Below are 17713 nucleotides of genomic sequence, written 5' to 3' on the forward strand. Positions count from 1 at the left end.
TGTCGATAATTGTTAGTAACGTAAAATGAAAAACAAGGCGAGATAGGTGGCTGACGAAATAGCCGGAGGGAAAATTGAAAATGACTGCGCGATATGAGTGAAAAGGCCGCATGCGGTCCTCGGGTTCCCCAAGCCTGGTTTAGGTAAATGAGGAGCTCCTTTGATGTAGGTACAGTAAGCAGTTAGCGACCCGGGAATCGCACCGTTCTGGTTGGAAATATAGAACAGTGATTAGGGACGCTAATCGGGTTATTTATTACAGCCGTGGATTGTCGCAAAATGACACGTCGGAGGAATGTTTGCGCGCGCCTGTTTCTCGTTATATTTATGGCGACAAGTCGAGAAAACGGTACGTACGACGGGAGAACAATGAACCCCTGGGAAAAGGGGTGCCTCAGAGGGAAAAACGACCGGGCGGCCAATTATTTATTGCGTTTTGCGTTTAATTTTCAGGTCACCGTAAACAGCCTCTAGAAACTCGACCAGTCCTCTATTGTCACCAGAACGCGAGGAACCGGGGATATTGTTGTCGCAGCGACGCACCAATTTGGTAAAACCGTTTATCTGTACACCAACTTCCATTTCGTGCGCGGTTGCTCCGAATCTAACAAGCTGAAATCATTGGCATGCCTTGGACCAATTAGAAAATAATCTTAATATGTCTTGAAATTCATGTTCTTCTTTCTTTTTTTTTAGTTGCCAAACGAAAGGACGATTCCTCCAAACCAAACAGGTTGAAATCATTGACAGTCTTTGGACCAATTAGAAAATAATCGTAATATCTTTAAAAATTCATTTTCTTTTTTGTTTAGTTCCCAAACGAAAGGACCATGCCGTCTTCTCCAGCAGTGAAAAGTTTCGCAATAAACAATTCCTCAAAAAATTCGGCAGGCCCGACGACCTCGGCATAGGAATTGCAGCGTCGTAAAGTGAAAATTCACGCCGAGGATGAAGCGCAAGCGTGTTTTTGCGAAAACAGGGAAAAACAAGGTCGCCGAAAGGGGTTAGCGTTTTCGTAGATTGCCAAGGAAACAGTTAGAAATTGGCGGACTCTCGTCTCACCGTCTGGGTCATCTTTTTTCTCTCCGTCGCTCTTCGAAAGTTAACTGTAAAAGCGTCGTAAACGGCGCGACGACGGTTCCGTTCTCCGGAAAAGGAGATTAGAGTGAAAGGGTTGAAGGGTATTTTTTGATGAAGCCTTTAAGGCCTCGAGATTTTTTCCTCCCCCGCCCTACGGATCGAGGAAAGGGTTGAGGGACGATTTACAGCGTTTTCCGTGTACCTGTTGGGCCTGTTAGCCCCGAGAATCCCCTAATGACTCCGCTTTGCATGATTCTGTTTAGGATTTTACAAGAACTCCCGTCGCCATCTTGCACGGAAACCGTTGTTCGTTGGCAGGAGACACGAGAGCGAATATAAAGCGTCGATTGTCTAATAAACCAGATAAACCAGATTGATTACGGTAACTATTCGAGCAGCACGATTTATCGCGAGGAATATTCCAGTCGTTACTTTGTTAACTGTAAACAAAACGCTAAATAAACTATTTGATTCGACTCGAACAGCGGACTTCTCCAAGCGAAGTACTCGCTTTGGAAAGTAGGCTCCGCGGCGAGGGAAACCTTGAAAGTTTCCCTGTATTTTCTGTAATTTTGGAGTTCGACTAATGGCGTCTGAATGTTTTCTTGCAGTCGGAGAAAGGGTGCGACGCGTCCGAGTGGATAGAATGCAGGCCGCCCCGAAAACGGATACAGAAAAGGGTGCGCGAGCGTATCGACGCGGTTTTTGGTTTCTTCTGTCGAAAGCAGAAATTACCGACGCTAATTAGAGGATCTTTTCCCTATTTTTAAACTCTCTGGAGAAGTAAAGAAGATGGAGGACGTTCGAGACTCTCGCGGAACGTGCTGCTTAACCCTTTCGTTCGGGTTCACCCTTCGGGGGAACCCTTAACGGGTTCGCGATCTTGACGATTAAAACGATAAATTAAAAATCAACGAGGAACGTTCTTCATTCTTTTGTGATTCAGACGATGGGTAAATAAATAAACGGTAAGCATCCATAAACTATTACATCAGACTATATACAAGATTTATTTTATATTATAAATAACTACATCGTACCAATTCTTAATATTTACAGATCTAACACGGGATACGATTCTAAAGTCCATTTAACCCTTCGAGTGTCAGAGGAAATTTCCATAGACACCCCAGAAATGCCAGACAATTTTAAGCAAAGATTGATTATAAACAATAACGTATATTTCGGTAAATTTTATTTCGCGTTTCACGAAATTTTCATGCGATACTAAAAACACGTTAGAGTTCCTTTATTACTAAAAGACTAAAAATGAAACGTCGTAGGTTTATCAAAAAATAAATTTGCACATGGAAAATACTTTTATAAAAACTTGAATTTGAACTTTATTTGTAAGTAAACATAATTAAAAGTAAACATAAATATTCTATTCATAATTGTTACACATAAACGTATGGTTTCGAACGAGTTATAGCACTCAGTGCTCTTGGCCTTTTTTGCAACTGTATGGAGGAGCGATATACCGGTCGTTGGCGCTCAAAGGGTTAAAAGAATCATGGAAAGCATTGGAATCGATCGCGGTAGAATTTCTCCGGGACGAGACGTTTTCAAATGTACCGCTAGCCGGAGTACGAAGAATAAACGCGAAAGTGGGGATTAATTAGAACCCCGAACGAAGGAAGGGGTTGAAACTGCGACGTTACCCCCCGAAACAATCTCTGAAGAGTCGCCGGGGAGCCGTGGTGGGGATGGAAAGGAAGGATTCGGGCAAAAAGACGGATTCTAATTCGCAACGAGCCATCGAGCAGGTAATGGGAAGGGGTAATATTTAAAAACGCGTGTGAATGGGGGACGCCTGCGGCCGTGCCTCCGATTGGATAGGCGGAAAGGACGAATGGAGAGGGTAGCTGCCCCATCGGCACCGTCTACAAATAAACCCCGCTACCACGTTGGGACATTTAGTATCGCCAGTCGACCTCGAGCATCCGCACGGTACTCGAGACCAAAATCGGGTCGAAGAGCACGCGTTTACACGGATTTTTCTCGGTTATTGTTAAGTGCAAGTCTCGTTTGCGCGACGAGGCCGTCGCTGTTTATCGGATATCGTATCAGTGACACTTGTGCAAGGACCATCGAAGCCACCACGACTCGTAGGACGTCTTCCACGGTGCTCGAACGAAGCTGGAAATTTCCAACTCGAGGTACGCCCGTACAATTAATTATCAGAGTTTAATAACAACGTGCGCGAGGCTCGCCGATGGATTTCGTATCCTTGGGCAGGATTTTGGTTTCATAAGGCGGGTACCGGGCTATCTATCCGCTCGCTAGCTTTCGGAGAACGACGATCTTCAAGTTGAACCCGATGAAAGGATATTGTATTTATTGCGTAAATATTTGCACCCTCTATGCCTATCGAAGAAGTTTGACTAAATTAAATAATAATTTTGAGATTACTCATATTAGTACTTATGTTACTTATTCTATATTAATTATTCACTATAAATACGTGTATGAAGAAGCTTATATATAATTATATATATATAGTTATATATATAGTATATATAACTATATATATATATATATATATATATATATATATATATATATATATTTATATATACATGAAACCTATCAAGCCTATCGTTTAATTTAAACAAATATCTTGGATAGATGTAGAGGGTACGAATATTCATGGGACCGACTGTAGATGTTTGTCTCGCGTTCTGATATTAGTTTCTTGCGTAAAACTACTCGTAAATTTGGAAACTGTCTTAATTATACACTAGAAGACATAGTCTCGAGTCGCGATCTATTTTAGCCTATATGTAATATTTATAAATGAAGGAAAATTTGAATTCCAACCGAACGGTAGTAATACAAAGTTATGTTTGAAAGTCGAAAGCCGCGAATAAGTACAAGCAAGGCGCTTCCGTTATCGCGACGTTCAAAGTTCCAGAGACGTGCGATTTCCGACACACCGAAATTTCTTTATCGTTTTTTCCCCCGTGTTCGTCGAAGCGAGCGGGTTTTTTTCGGCGTCGTTCACTTGTCGCCCCGATAAAATAACATCGAACGTGCGTCGGTCGGATCGACGGTACGAAACGTTTCGCGACGACGTCGAGTTTTCCATCGCGGAATTCATTTCCAAGAATCGTCGACTTTCAAGGAGAGAGGTATGTACCACGCGCTCGCGCGCGCGCGCGCACGTGTTCCTCGAATTTGGCCGTTTGTTTGCGTGTTTCGAAAAGCGTCGATACGGCAATGACATTTACTGTCTTTGGGGAGAAACAAACACCGAGAAAATTCCAACATGGCGACGAGAACGACGGAAAACAATCGTGCGATATTTCGTTAAATTTTAACACGACGAGTAGAGTTCGTGCAAATAAATGGGCGAACCTAGGTATCGGTTTATGGAATCGATTTCTCGGTGCTCGTAACGCGTTTAGCATGGAGGATGATCGATGGTGGATCTTCAGTTTGAATTACTTGGCTACGTTCGATTACACGATATAATTTATGTCTGAATTTCGAATTGTTATTTATACAATAGGATATGTATTAGTATGTAGTTTATATAGTAGAATTCGAGCCTCGAAACACAGTCGTATTTGCGTGATATAAATGGCTCTTATAGGCATTCATTTCTCGTTCACCATAACGCCGTACGGCGCCATTGCTCGCGGTCTCTTCGTGGATACATTTTTCAAACGAAATGTCGCGATCTTTACCTATACGTGATCTATATAAACATGTGAGCATTAACGAAGCTTACGATTAGCAGAAACTTGAAATAGTACAATTGAATATAGTAATATAGAAATATAGTGGAATAAAAATATAATGTAAAATAGAATAGCAGAAATTTAATGTATCAATTGATTTGTAACAGTCGCTGAATGTGACTATGTCAATCGAAGGTTAAATTAATTATATACAGTCAGTCCCATAAGTGTTCGTACCCTTTGTGTCCATTGAAGGAATTTGTCTAAATTGAATGGCAGGTGTGATGTTTCCAAACAAATTTTTCGTTACAAATATATACACGTATATTTATAACGAAACATTTATTTGAGAACGTCATACCTATAAATTAATACACGAGTACCTATTGGACTGACTGTATTTCGTCGTCACTTCATACAACATGAATTCTCATTCCTTTCTAATTTCATTCCAATTTCATTCTAATTTCATTCTAATTTCATTCTAGTTTCTTATTTCGCGTATCGCATCATAAATTTTTATCGTTATCTAATAATCGGCGAATCGGATGTTATTTATCCATCGTTTGCGTATCGAATATCGTTGATAAGAGTTGTCGGTGATGTCTTGAGTCTCGAGGATCCACAGTGGTTCCTGGCACGTGTTTCCATTGGGGGCCCCCCCCCCCCTTGACCCTTCGGCTCGCAGCTTTTCTATTTACTGTTGTGATTGTGCTCGGAATTTCGAAGGCTTCCTTCGACTTTTGCCAAAGACTTTTTTCATCCTCTTCGGCCGAAGACGTTGAGGGCACCGCTCTAATCGATTGTGGAATGCGAGCCTGAAGAATTTCAACGAAGTTCGCATCGACATTGCCCGATGGATAGTTTACGTTTTCCTTTGTTTCATCGCGCGTCTTCTGTCGCCGTTAACCAGGTCGATTTTCGAATACTTTGGCTTTCCTGGAAGAAGAAAGTAGCATTTTAGTTTCCTTAGAGTAAAATAGCCTAAAGGAAGAAATTAATCTCAGGGGGTGAAAGACTCTCTTCGAAACATTTACTTTTAGATTAAATTTTGTCGGGCCTTCAATTTGTAACATTAATTGTACAATCTCAATTCTGTTATCTTCATCTCTCATCTGAAATGTTATTTAACTTCGAGTATTAAATTTGTATGGAACTCTTGATTTAGTTTGGGACTTTGTCTGTCGTCGTTAATCAGGTCAGATTTTCGAATACTCTGCCTTTCCTGGAAGAAGAAAGTAGCATTTTAGTTTCCTTAGAGTAAGATAGCCTAAAGGAAGAAATTAATCTCAGTGGGGTGGAATATTCTCTTTGGAACCTCTGAGAAATTAAATCTTCTCTCGCATTATATAATATTAATTCTACAATCTCAATTTTATTATCTTCATTCCTTATCTGAAATGTTAATGTTAAATGTTATTTAATTTTGTCTATTAAATTTGTATCGAACTCTTGATTTAGTTTCGAACTTCGTCTGTCCCCGTTTACCAGGTCGATTTTCGAATACTCTGTCTTTCCTGGTAGAAGAAAGTAGCATTTCAGTTTCCTTAGAGTAAGATAGCCTAAAGGAAGAAATTAATCTCAGAGGGTGGAATATTCTCTTCGGAACATTTACCTCTAGATTAAATCTTCTCTTGCTTCATATAATATTAATTCTACAATCTTAATCCTATCATCTTCATCCCTCATCTGAAATGTTAATGTTAAACGTTATTTAACTTTGTGTATTAAATTTGTATGGAACTCTTAGTTTGGAACTTCGTCCATCTTTGGTAGAATAGCATAATTGCGTTTTGGGATTGGTCGTGGCATTCAGCGGAAAGACTTCGTTTCCTCCTAGCAAGGGTTGTTTGTTTTCGTCCAGGTTTCCTTGGGCCACGGTTTAGTAGACCGGTAGAGAAAGACGCGACCTAGGCTGCTTTGAATATTATTTATGGCCGTCGTCTCACGGGACATAACGGACAATGAAACGTTCGCTAGAAGTCAAAGGCAGGAATCTCCCAACCCGGTCTGCCGTTAACGGGGTTCGAAAATGTGCTCCAATTGAATAAATTTGACGGTTGAGACCTCAACCCTGGAACCTTTCCGTCCTTCGACCAGATGAACTGCGAAACGACCTGCCGAAAGTGGTTTATCTTTTTAGCAAATTCGTTGCTGGCTTCGTCACTCTTCATACAACTCATCCGTAGGTACTTACTTCAAGATCTCGAGTTACGCGTGTATCGAACAAATTATCCGTAGCGTTCAAACTAAATAAAAATACTTCTCGAGAAATACACGTAGAGTCAACAAAACCAAACAAATTATGGATAGCATTTGTCATGTTTAAACTAAATAAAAATACTTCTTGAAAAATACACGTAAAGTCAACAAAATCGAACAAATTATATGTAACATAGATACTGTATACTTTTCTATTAACCCTTGAAAGCCTGATGTAATGTATCTATTGGAGTGACCAGATAAAACGCAAAATAATAAAGAAAATCCCAATACATATTTTATATACAGTCAGTGTAATAAATATATTCGTACAGAAACCATTTATTTTAAATGGATTGCTGTACGAATACTCCTTACACTGACTGTATTTATTTCAAAAAGAAAGCAAGTATCAATTTCGATACATACGTGCAACCAAAAATAATTAACTGCAAACATACAATTTGATTTGAAAGTTCTCTGACGAATTTGAAACTTATGGCATTTAAGGGTTGATACGCGAACAATTAAAATTCTACATGTATAACTCGAGACAATTTCAACTCTAGAAGTATCTGCTAAATGTTTCGAATCCAACTCGCTTTAAGCGTAGACAATTTAAAATTTCTAGAGTTATTCAAAATGTACGCGATCGAATATGTTTAATGTACACATAAGGACGAAGGATGTTGATGCTAAATGGCAAGGACAGGTTTCCTGCGGTGGCTTCATAGCTCTGTCACCAAAACATTTTCGCTGTTTGTCGCCCTGGTTGAATAAATTAGCCCAACGTACCTACGGTTTGTTCTCGCGAGGCGTTCGAGGCGAAAATGTCGATGGCAATAGGCAAATTTTACCAGGAAAATACTCTTTGAACCGTACCTTCGAGCAGCCATTGGTTATTGGTCGCAGTCGCGTAGACCCTTCTTCGTGGAAATTCGCACAAACCCTTTTCGCTTTCATTGTGAGGGAACTTTTCACCTGTTTCTTTATCCTATTCAAATTTTCCGTCCGTTATATTTTTCCTATCCGTGCTCTCCTAGTCGGCCGTGGTAATTTATGATTTACAGTTGCAATTGGAACTTCCGTAACTGTACATTTCGACTAATTCTGCAGAGGACGACGTCTAGCTTACGGTTGCTTTTACGGTATAAATTTTGTTTTATATAAATTCGTAATAGATTCGAATTCTTGGTACTTCAATATCGAGGGTGAAGGACTAGTGTCGAATAGATTTGTTCGCTTATATCAATTTTGATACGTACATGCAACCGAATATTAAAAACAATTAATTGCAAGTGTACAATTCGTTTTAAACGTTCGGTATCAATCGGAATGAATTTTTAAGTGCATAGTTGTTGGTGCTCCAGCTATCGAGGGTAAAGCAGCGGCTAGTATTGAATATACAGGGTGTCCAATAAATGTTGGAACTCCTTGAAAGGGGTGGTTCGTTATATCGGCTATCAGAGACATTATATAATTAAGACGTATACGTCATTTGTTGGAAAGACAAAGTATTTGCTGAAATGTCGATACATTAGATTGTCCTAAAAGTTTCTTTCGCTTTATTAATAACTAATATATACACAATATTTTATGTTTTATGTTACATTACTGAATTGTGCACGATTCATTTTACTCCAATACTGTTACAACATGAATATCTATGAAATTAGACTTTCTATTTATATAAACACGACCACATAAAATAATTGAGTGCAACTCGCGAAAGAAACTTTCGGGACAACCTAATATTTGCATGTGACCAGAAAGTTACTTAGACTCATAGAGGGTTAATCATTGGAGCCGTATGCGAACTTAACAGGGTGTCTCAAGAATGTTGTAACACCTTGGAAGAAGTGGTTCGGGAGGTGATTTGAAACTTTTTCCTTAGCGAAAATGTATAATTATACACCCTGTATAATGTCTCTCATAGCCAATAACAATATTGATGACGATTGACAATACCATTAACTCGAAGTATTAAAATAAATGCCTTGCAAATTGTATTTGCAGAAAACAAAAATTCGGCTCATAGAGGGTTAATTTATGACTTTCGGTTCGCAGAGCAACAAGATGCGAGGAAATTGGGACACGGCAGAAGCTCTGGTGCACATGCCGAGCCAGCAACGACAGGATCAGGAACAGACCATCGTCGAGGAGCAACGCCATTCCATTCATTCGCTAACCACGCCCGCTTGGAATATCGCCGATAGAATCGTGGTGAGTAATCGCTTCAACCCCTCTACGATCGAATCTCTTCTCTCCTTTTCACTCTTTCTCTCTCTGCCCCCTCTCTCTTTCTTTCTCTTTCTCTCGCTCGCTCAACTTATTCGCATCTCTCGTTCCGTTTGCATCTCACCCTATTCCCACCCTTCGCGCTCTTGTTGTCTTTGTTCTTCGTCCCCTAAATCAACGGACCTCTCTCTTCCACGACCATCCCCTTTCTTCATCGACAAAATGTCGTCTCATTCTCGGTTCGATGGACTCTGGACCCTTCTCCTCATAAGCTCGAAGAAATTGTACGTTTGTTTTCTTCTTGGGGCTGATTCGCCGTCCACTCGTCGACGCATGCTTCCTGCTTCATTCTGGAAAAGAATATTCGAGATTGAATAATTGCACGTACAAAAATTCCAGATTCGATGGACCAGAAGTCGGTTTTCGCTGACCTAAGTGGTCGCAGCTTTAATTATAATTTTCCACGGCGGTCCCTTACCGAACAATTTAATAACCCTTTATTGAATTTCTCAAAACTTTTTAAAATCTAGACGTCCATCTTGGTTTTATATCATCTTATAGAATTGTCTCTAACAAGCTTCCAGAAATGCTTGTGCTTCCATCCAACAATTAAAAACGCTCTTCATAGATGTGAACTTGAAAGTCACAATAGGTAGCTTACAAGTCTCGCTAGTAAATAAAGGATTAAATTCTGTTGCCCGGCTTTTTAGATATATCAGTTCAAATATTACTTTGCTAGCGCTTACATCACTTGAAACCAGCGGACTCCGCCGTACGGTGCTCCGTTTCGAAAATTTATTTAGCAAGAACGTGAATACTAAAATAATCAACATAGTTTACACAGACTATGACACACTGTGGATCAGGGGGATTCCGATTAACTACGCGCAACAAAGTAAATTTCTAAATTGAATTTATTGAAACTATCCTAGGAAATATGGTCTCTCAACATCTTACATAGATTACATTTTATACAACTCCAAACAACGCTTTACTTTCTTTCATTCCAATGCCTTGATTACAATATTTCTTGACTATTTTGGTCTAATACTAATCGATTCAATATTATCTAAGTAGCGACGATGTTATTCCTAACACTAAACATCGTCCCTCTAATTATAGAATCCTCAGCAACCTTAATCTAACAAGAATCTGAACCTTAATCTCGACAGAAGAGCGAGCCATCCGAGGACAAAAACAACGACTCAGGCGTGTCGCCTGATCACTACACCAGCAACTCCGCCTCGCCCAGAAGCAGGCGATCCTCAACCACAGCAAACTGCAGCCTGTCACCCGGAAGCGCGACTTCGCAGGAGTCCGGCGCCATGCAGTGCAGCACCTACGACTACGGTTCACAGCAGCTGTTCAAGAACTGCGGCGGTTCGCCGCTCGAGTTCTCTATGGACGTTCACCACGCGGAGCAGGCGATGAACGTGGTTTCCAGCACGGTGAAACCGTCAAACGAAGACGCTGACATCAGCCAAGACGTCTTGCAGTGCCCGATCTGCGCGTTCACAGCTTTGAACAGGTGAAGATCTACTTTCAGTCGATCGTGGACTACCCAAAGAGCGTGTGTAATACACGGTGTTTTCGGTAACTGGTGGCGCGAGCGAAAAGGAAGCGCCGTCCACTCATTCCACAGGATAAAATAAGTCGAAAATGTAGAATAAAAATTTTTCGTGCGAGGCTTTATAATATTTCATAATCCACATGTTAATGGAAGCATACAATGGGATCGTGCTATCTCAGTAATAAATAAGAAAGTATTGTTTGCCATGGAATAGAGACGATTAATAGGCTTCCGGTAGGTAAAGTGTTAAGTTTCTATGAACGCTTTCCACCGCATTCGATTATTTTAGATAATTTACCCCTTTAGATGATTTAGCCCTTTCATTACGGGCGCCGGCCATAATCGGCGTGCGCGCGACAATCTGTTTGTACGGCTGCGACGCGGTGCTCCGTCAGTGGTGTTACTCCAGCGGAGTGGACTATCGTAACGAAAAGGTTAATCAGAAGAGCAGAAGTATGTATCCGGCAGCGTTCATAGAAATTTAATTATAACAGCAGAACAATTTTTATATTATACTCAACTTATTTTTTCGTGTATCCCCTTTTCGCTTGTACCACCAGTTACCGAACACCCTAGACATAAACATTTTGGAACATTGAAGATACATTACCCGTTAAATTTCGATGCAGCTCCCATGGTTTCTCTCGCGCAACGACCTACAACATATAGATTACAAGTATAGATGAATCGTTAGTTAAGATTGTGTTCCGTTTCGCAGGCTAACCTTCACGGAGCACCTAGCCACGCACTGCACGATGCAGAGTCAGCCGTCAGACTTCGCAAAAACAGTGCTAGGTCAGCTGACGCCGTCGGGCTCCATCCAAGACGAGAGTCGCTCATCACCCACGCAAGGCGAGCGTTCTGAACACGAGTCCGAGGAGGCAGACGAACCAGGGCTCCGGGTGCCCCGCGTGAACTCGCAGGGCAAGGTAAAAACGTTCAGGTGCAAACAGTGCAACTTCGTGGCGATCACGAAGCTCGAATTCTGGGAGCACAGCCGCGGCCACATCAAGGCCGAGAAACTCCTAACGTGCCCCAAGTGTCCCTTCGTCACGGAGTACAAACACCACTTGGAATACCACCTGAGGAACCACTTCGGTTCGAAACCGTTCAAGTGCGACAAGTGCTCGTACTCGTGCGTGAACAAGTCGATGCTGAACAGCCACCTCAAGTCCCACTCGAACGTCTACCAGTACAGGTGCGCGAATTGTTCGTACGCGACAAAGTACTGTCACTCGCTCAAGCTCCACCTGCGGAAGTACTCGCATCAGCCAGCGATGGTGCTGAACGCAGACGGCTCTCCTAACCCGTTGCCCATCATCGACGTCTACGGGACGAGACGCGGCCCCAAGCAGAAGTCCTACGCCAAATCCCAGGAGGACTCTGCCCCGAACAGCACCGTGGTGACGACTACCACCAACGCCGTCCAGGCGCCTCTGTCCTCGCCTCAGATCGCGGCGCAGCCTCAAATATCCCCTGTGAGCCACCTCCTTCCCAGTCCTCTCAATGGCATCAACATAGTTCCCCAATCTCCCTCCATAATGTCCTTTCCGTACGGTCAGCTGTTCGCTGACTTCCCTCTGGCTACGTCGCACTTCTCCACGTCCGACGTCGCCGCGTTCAAGGCCAGCGTACTGATGGACTACGCGAAGACGATAGACGGCGAGATGTTGCAGGATCTGGCTGCGAGGCGCTTCAGCGCGTCCAATGGATCACCCGAAGAGGTCCCAAAGCCGATCCCGTCGACGTTGTCCCTGCACGATCAGTGTTCAGACGAGGCGCCAATACCTCTGGACCTCAGCAAGCCAGACCCCGTGAATCTGGCGCAGCGGACGGCGACGAACTCGCCCAAGACGACGGGGACCAGCAGGCGCAAAGGCAGAGCTGTAAAGCTAGAGCGTCGAGTTATCGAGGAAGACACCGACGACGAGCTCCAGCAATACCAGAAGGAGCCAGTGAACTTGGAGGTTCCTGTAGCCAGCAGGTCAGCCTCCCTGGAACCCAAAGACAATAACGAAAGCGGGTTGACCGTTGGCGCCGAGTTTACGTGCCAGTACTGCGAGATAGCCTTCGGTAACGTGGTGATGTACACCGTCCACATGGGGTACCATGGTTATAACGATCCCTACACGTGCAACATGTGCGGGCACCAGTGCACAGACAAAGTGTCCTTCTTCTTGCATATCGCCCGGTCCAAGCATTCGTGATTCGAACGACGCGAATGTTTAATCATTCTTGAAATCGGAGTCCTCGTGGCTCTCAATGACTGATCGAATGTGTCAGCGTGATTAGTATAAGTATTAGAGTAAGATGTTAGCTCGTCCCGTAAGTTCGTGCCGAAGACTGCATCGATATTTAATGGCTATATCAGAATAGCGACAAAATGTTGTAGCAGAAGTGCAAGTGGCACGAACTTTTAGGACGACCTAATAGATCCGTCGCGTTTTAGGATAATTAATAGTAACTCAAAAGTATCGACGGGCGACGTCGATGAAATTCCAGAGGACTTGCGCGCGAAGGTCCTCGAGTGTAAGTTTGACTGGTTAACGGAGGTTGTGTACAGCGATAGAGTTTAAATTAGTATGGTACGAGATATTTATCGTTGAAGTTATGGCTGTTATTCGCGTGCTAAGATTTAGCACAGGTTTAGAACTAGTCCTTAGGTTAGTGGCTCGAGTGTGATGAGTGGGTCGAGATGAGACCAGGAGATTTAGAGTGTTGACTAGCTATTCTTTAGCTAATTGTTATTTGATACCGTTTGAAGTAAACGTGACGATAGAGACATTACAAAGACTGACATTGTACAGAGCTCGACGAGTTTAATAAGAGTCCCGAAGAAGTGCCTTGACCATGGATAACTGGTAGAGATGAAATCGTTTGTAGACTGTTGTCGAACTGAATTTAAGGGCCTTATTCAACTCGCCGAGCATACGTAAGACTAATTGACGATTACACAGACACTGGACATAATTGTAAAAGAAGAGAAGACGATAGTATTGCAATTTTAACGATTTTATTTCGATCGATACGTACTTTAAAACGATAGCTTTCATACAAACATTAAAAACATGTAAATATATAAAACACTCTGAGCACGTAATAAAAGCCTTATTCTTAAAATTAAATATTTTCTCTGTATAATTTATTCGTAACAAAGTACTAGCTGTACGTTATTACATAAATATCCCAGTTTATAAATGTATTATAAGTATTGTTTAAATTCAGTATTATTTATAAACTCCCCATGGAGTTTTATGGATAAGCTCTAATGGCCTCTGGTATAAGCTTTTTCGAGGCTGGTCCTTGGAGTTCTTGTACCAGATCGTTGACTGACTTATCGTCCTTTGTATTAGAGATAATCTCTGGTACGATAAGTTCTGGTCTTACCTATTACTTCGCACTCTTGACATAAAGTTCTGCTAATATTTTAGCAGATAAACCAAAACGCCACCACTGCCAAAACTTAAACGTTAAATATAGCGTGAACTACTAACTGTGTGCCCGCAAAACCAGGGTCGTTGGTTTCAGACCATCGAGCTCTATCGCTGTACAAAATCTCACCGGTTAAACGCATTTATATCTAGACAATTGCCATTGTTAAGGCTCCTCGAATCTATCGTAGAGGAAAGATAGATTATTCGAATTGACAAGGAACGTTTTTATGAACATTCCTAGTGTTGTACCTTAAATACCTCGGAACATATGTACAAATTACTAGATAAGTCTATACATAAACGAGTACTATTTATATAGATTATATTATATTTTCGTAAAGACATCTTTTGTGAATCTCAGTCAAACAGACACATAAGCAGGTTTACTGGAACGAGAATCAAAATAGCGTCGACCAAAGAGTAATTCACGAGCAGGCTTGACAGTTGAGTAAAATGTCTTTCAGAGCTTTTCGTATTTTTCCATTGTTTTTTTTTTTATTTTATAGAATTTTCTATATATGTACATATATAAATATTTAGATTATATGATGGCAAATAACAATCATTTTACTCAGTTTCAAGCATCTACAGGAGAAATACATGTCAGTGGTCCTTAGCCTTTTTGTTGAAAGATCATTTTAGATCAACAAGAATGTTTCATGTATATAGTCCAAATATTATTTTCATAAGTATAGAAAATCACATTAAAATTGCGTGATGTGCTCGTAAAGGAATTAATTTTAGAACGTGGACCACAGAGGATTAACGAGAATTCAATATTTTCAGTTTTTAAATCCGAAACCATGTTCAGAATTTGCTAAAAAGAAATAATGTATCGTATGTTTATACATTTATTAAACTCAAGCATCGGTTTATAGAGACGCAAATATTTTTCGAGATATGTACATAGGAACTGTAAAAAACTATACAGAGCCATGTATATTATTTACAAAGTAGATTAACATCTAAGTAAAGATGCAGCAGAAGATTGTTTCGAATGTGGAAACTGAAAACATTTTATTTTCGTCGTAAAATCTAATCGTCCAAGTAACTCGACATGCTTAAAGAATAAGTAAACGGTACGAGATTAACGAATTTATAATGCAAACGGTGCAGAGGAAAGAAAACAATTGATCTGGTGAGAAGTACATCGTTTAAAAGTTCACGATAAGGAACATTCTACAAAAATTGACACGTAAAATGACATTCTTTATACATAACTATTCTTACCTAGATTTTAATGCGTACTACAGCCTATAAGGTTTTCCCATAGCTTTCATTACTCTGCTATCGTAAAAAAGATCACGATGAAATCACGTTTACGCTTGTCGAGTTACTTCAACTACGAGACTTGTTAATACTAATGTAACACGAAACAAATCTTGTCTTTCGCAACACATCACGCCAAGGATCACTGATAAAGGATGATAAAGGGCAACGCGAAGTGTTTATTTTCTATTTTGAATTCTCGTTTCTGGCAATCGGTGGCGCGATCTATCGTTAAAAGATCAAGGAAGATCGACGGTCAATACTTATAGATTGTAAGGTGTACTTCAATCACATGCTGACATATTTATGACGAAAGAACGAGACTAGGGGACGAGGACGCGATAATGATTAATAATTAATAGTCGAAGAAGAACGAGACGAAGACGGCTAAAGAAAATTCCTCGATTCTAGTCATAAAAACACCGAGTGAATCGTTGCTAAGTGCGGGTGTCCATGGTGTGCAATCTATCGATATCGACCATGTAAAGAGGATTTGGCTGTGCGTGTGCATTTACAATCACCAACTCGGAATTTCATCGTCATTTCGATGCTCGACGTTTCGTTTCTTCCTTCATTTTCGATACAAGTCGCAAGTAACGACTGCTTTCTAACGTTTTTCTCCAAAATAAGTCGATTTCCAGCGCGAAGCTTCAACAGGTTCTTAGCTTCCTCGAGTTGACGATCTTAACGACCATTCTTTCCAGGAACTTTTCGTTTTTTTTTTTTATTCCCCATGAATTGAATTTTAAGTTCAACCATCGCGAGAACTGTTTTAGGCAACGATCGCTCGAGTCGTGCTTTTTTTTTCTTTTTATTTTGCTTTACGTAACCTTTTTTTCAGTTCTTTTTTTTCCAGAACTCGTGTTCGTCGAAACACGTTGACGAGAAGTGACCAGCGCTCGAAGTCGACTGCGACTCAATTCGTTCAAAGTTTCCTTTAAGTTCGTTTTAATCCGAATTTAACATTGTTTCTTATCCACGACGCGGTTGTTTGTAGTTTCTCGAACTGTTTTAAGCAAGGAAACTGTACAGATTCGTGTACGAGGGGGAAAGACGAATGTTTATAATTATTTAAAAACGGTAGCGTCGAGAGCAGTGTTCAATTATTTCGATAATGGAAAAAATACGTGCAAAATTGCCTCTAGCTTTTAATAACAGAGGGTATAGTCTATCGATAAAGGATCAATTTATTTTTGTTTTCTTTCTTTTCTATTTTCTCGCACACGAAAAAGTGAAGCAATGTTTGCATCGACAATAAAGCGTGCATAAGACTGAGCAGAAAAAGAAGTCTAAGTGTTTCGTTGGTCTACGTAAATCGTTTCGTTACTCGTGGCGCAATACAAAATTATTCTCTGCTAAAATTGTTTTCTTTTTCTTTATTTTCGACGTCCAGAGTACACGTTTTCGTTCTTAAATGGATTCAAATTCAACATCAAAGCTTGACCCTTTCTTTTCGTTCGCTGCGAATACAGATATTGCGGACGAGGCGTGAATCTTCACGTTCGCGCTCGACGATCATGTGGATCGACGAAGAAACATGGTTCCTAACGTAGCATAAGTTTAGTTGAGTAACGCAATGTTTCGACATTCCTACTATTACATATATGTAATCAGAAAATATATAAGTTATTTATCTAACCCGATGTCCGTTTCTACCAATCTCATCCACGATGTTCAATTTCACGAATTCCTGTTCGTTCCTACGAGAATTTAATTCGTTACACGATATCCCGGCTTCCTCGAGTCTATATTTACGAATCTATTAAGTAATGTTAAAGTAACGGGAAAATCGGACAATGTTGTATTGAAATCGTGTTTTATTTATTGTAAGTTCATTGTAAGTTATGCAAGTGAAAGTTGTACTATCGTTTACTAGACATACACGTTAAAATATTGTGGTGGTGGTTCCTGTAAAGGGACAGAGGATGCCACCACAATATACTTCATTTCAACTGTTTATTTAAAGTACGTGATTGTACGATCAGTTTACACTGTCTTTCTTTGCAATTTCTATCATGTTCCATAGTATATCTTTCTATTTCATACTTTCTTAATATTACTGTTCTTAATATTATCTTTCACATTACATCTTTTGCATATTCCATAAGTTCGATATTTGGTTAGATAACTTTAAATAACATCACAACTTTTCACATCATTTCGCTTAATGCTATCCTTAGCGTAGCTTTATAAAAAAATAAAACACCACGATATGATACTTGATTGCGTTTTTCCTT

At 40.6% G+C, this 17713-nt stretch overlaps 1 protein-coding gene and 1 long non-coding RNA gene across 2 annotated transcripts; one reads left to right on the forward strand and one right to left on the reverse strand.

The window, feature by feature from the left end:
• Nucleotides 1-2555: 2555 nt before the first annotated feature.
• On the forward strand, nt 2556-17114 carry LOC128895633 (protein hunchback). The gene is made up of 4 exons (XM_054158385.1): nt 2556-3239; nt 9033-9188; nt 10376-10731; nt 11492-17114. The coding sequence occupies exons 2-4, from the start codon at nt 9042-9044 to the stop codon at nt 12978-12980; spliced, it is 1992 nt and encodes a 663-aa protein (XP_054014360.1). The 5' UTR covers nt 2556-3239; nt 9033-9041; the 3' UTR covers nt 12981-17114.
• Nucleotides 5174-6831, reverse strand: LOC128895643 (uncharacterized). The gene is made up of 3 exons (XR_008461832.1): nt 6379-6831; nt 5801-6280; nt 5174-5702 (listed from the first exon to the last, which is right to left on the reverse strand). It is a non-coding gene; the product is annotated as an uncharacterized LOC128895643 (long non-coding RNA).
• Nucleotides 17115-17713: the final 599 nt, after the last annotated feature.

This window comes from Hylaeus anthracinus, unplaced genomic scaffold, assembly GCF_026225885.1.
Source record: "Hylaeus anthracinus isolate JK02 unplaced genomic scaffold, UHH_iyHylAnth1.0_haploid 5, whole genome shotgun sequence".
Classification (NCBI taxonomy): Eukaryota; Metazoa; Arthropoda; class Insecta; order Hymenoptera; family Colletidae; genus Hylaeus; species Hylaeus anthracinus.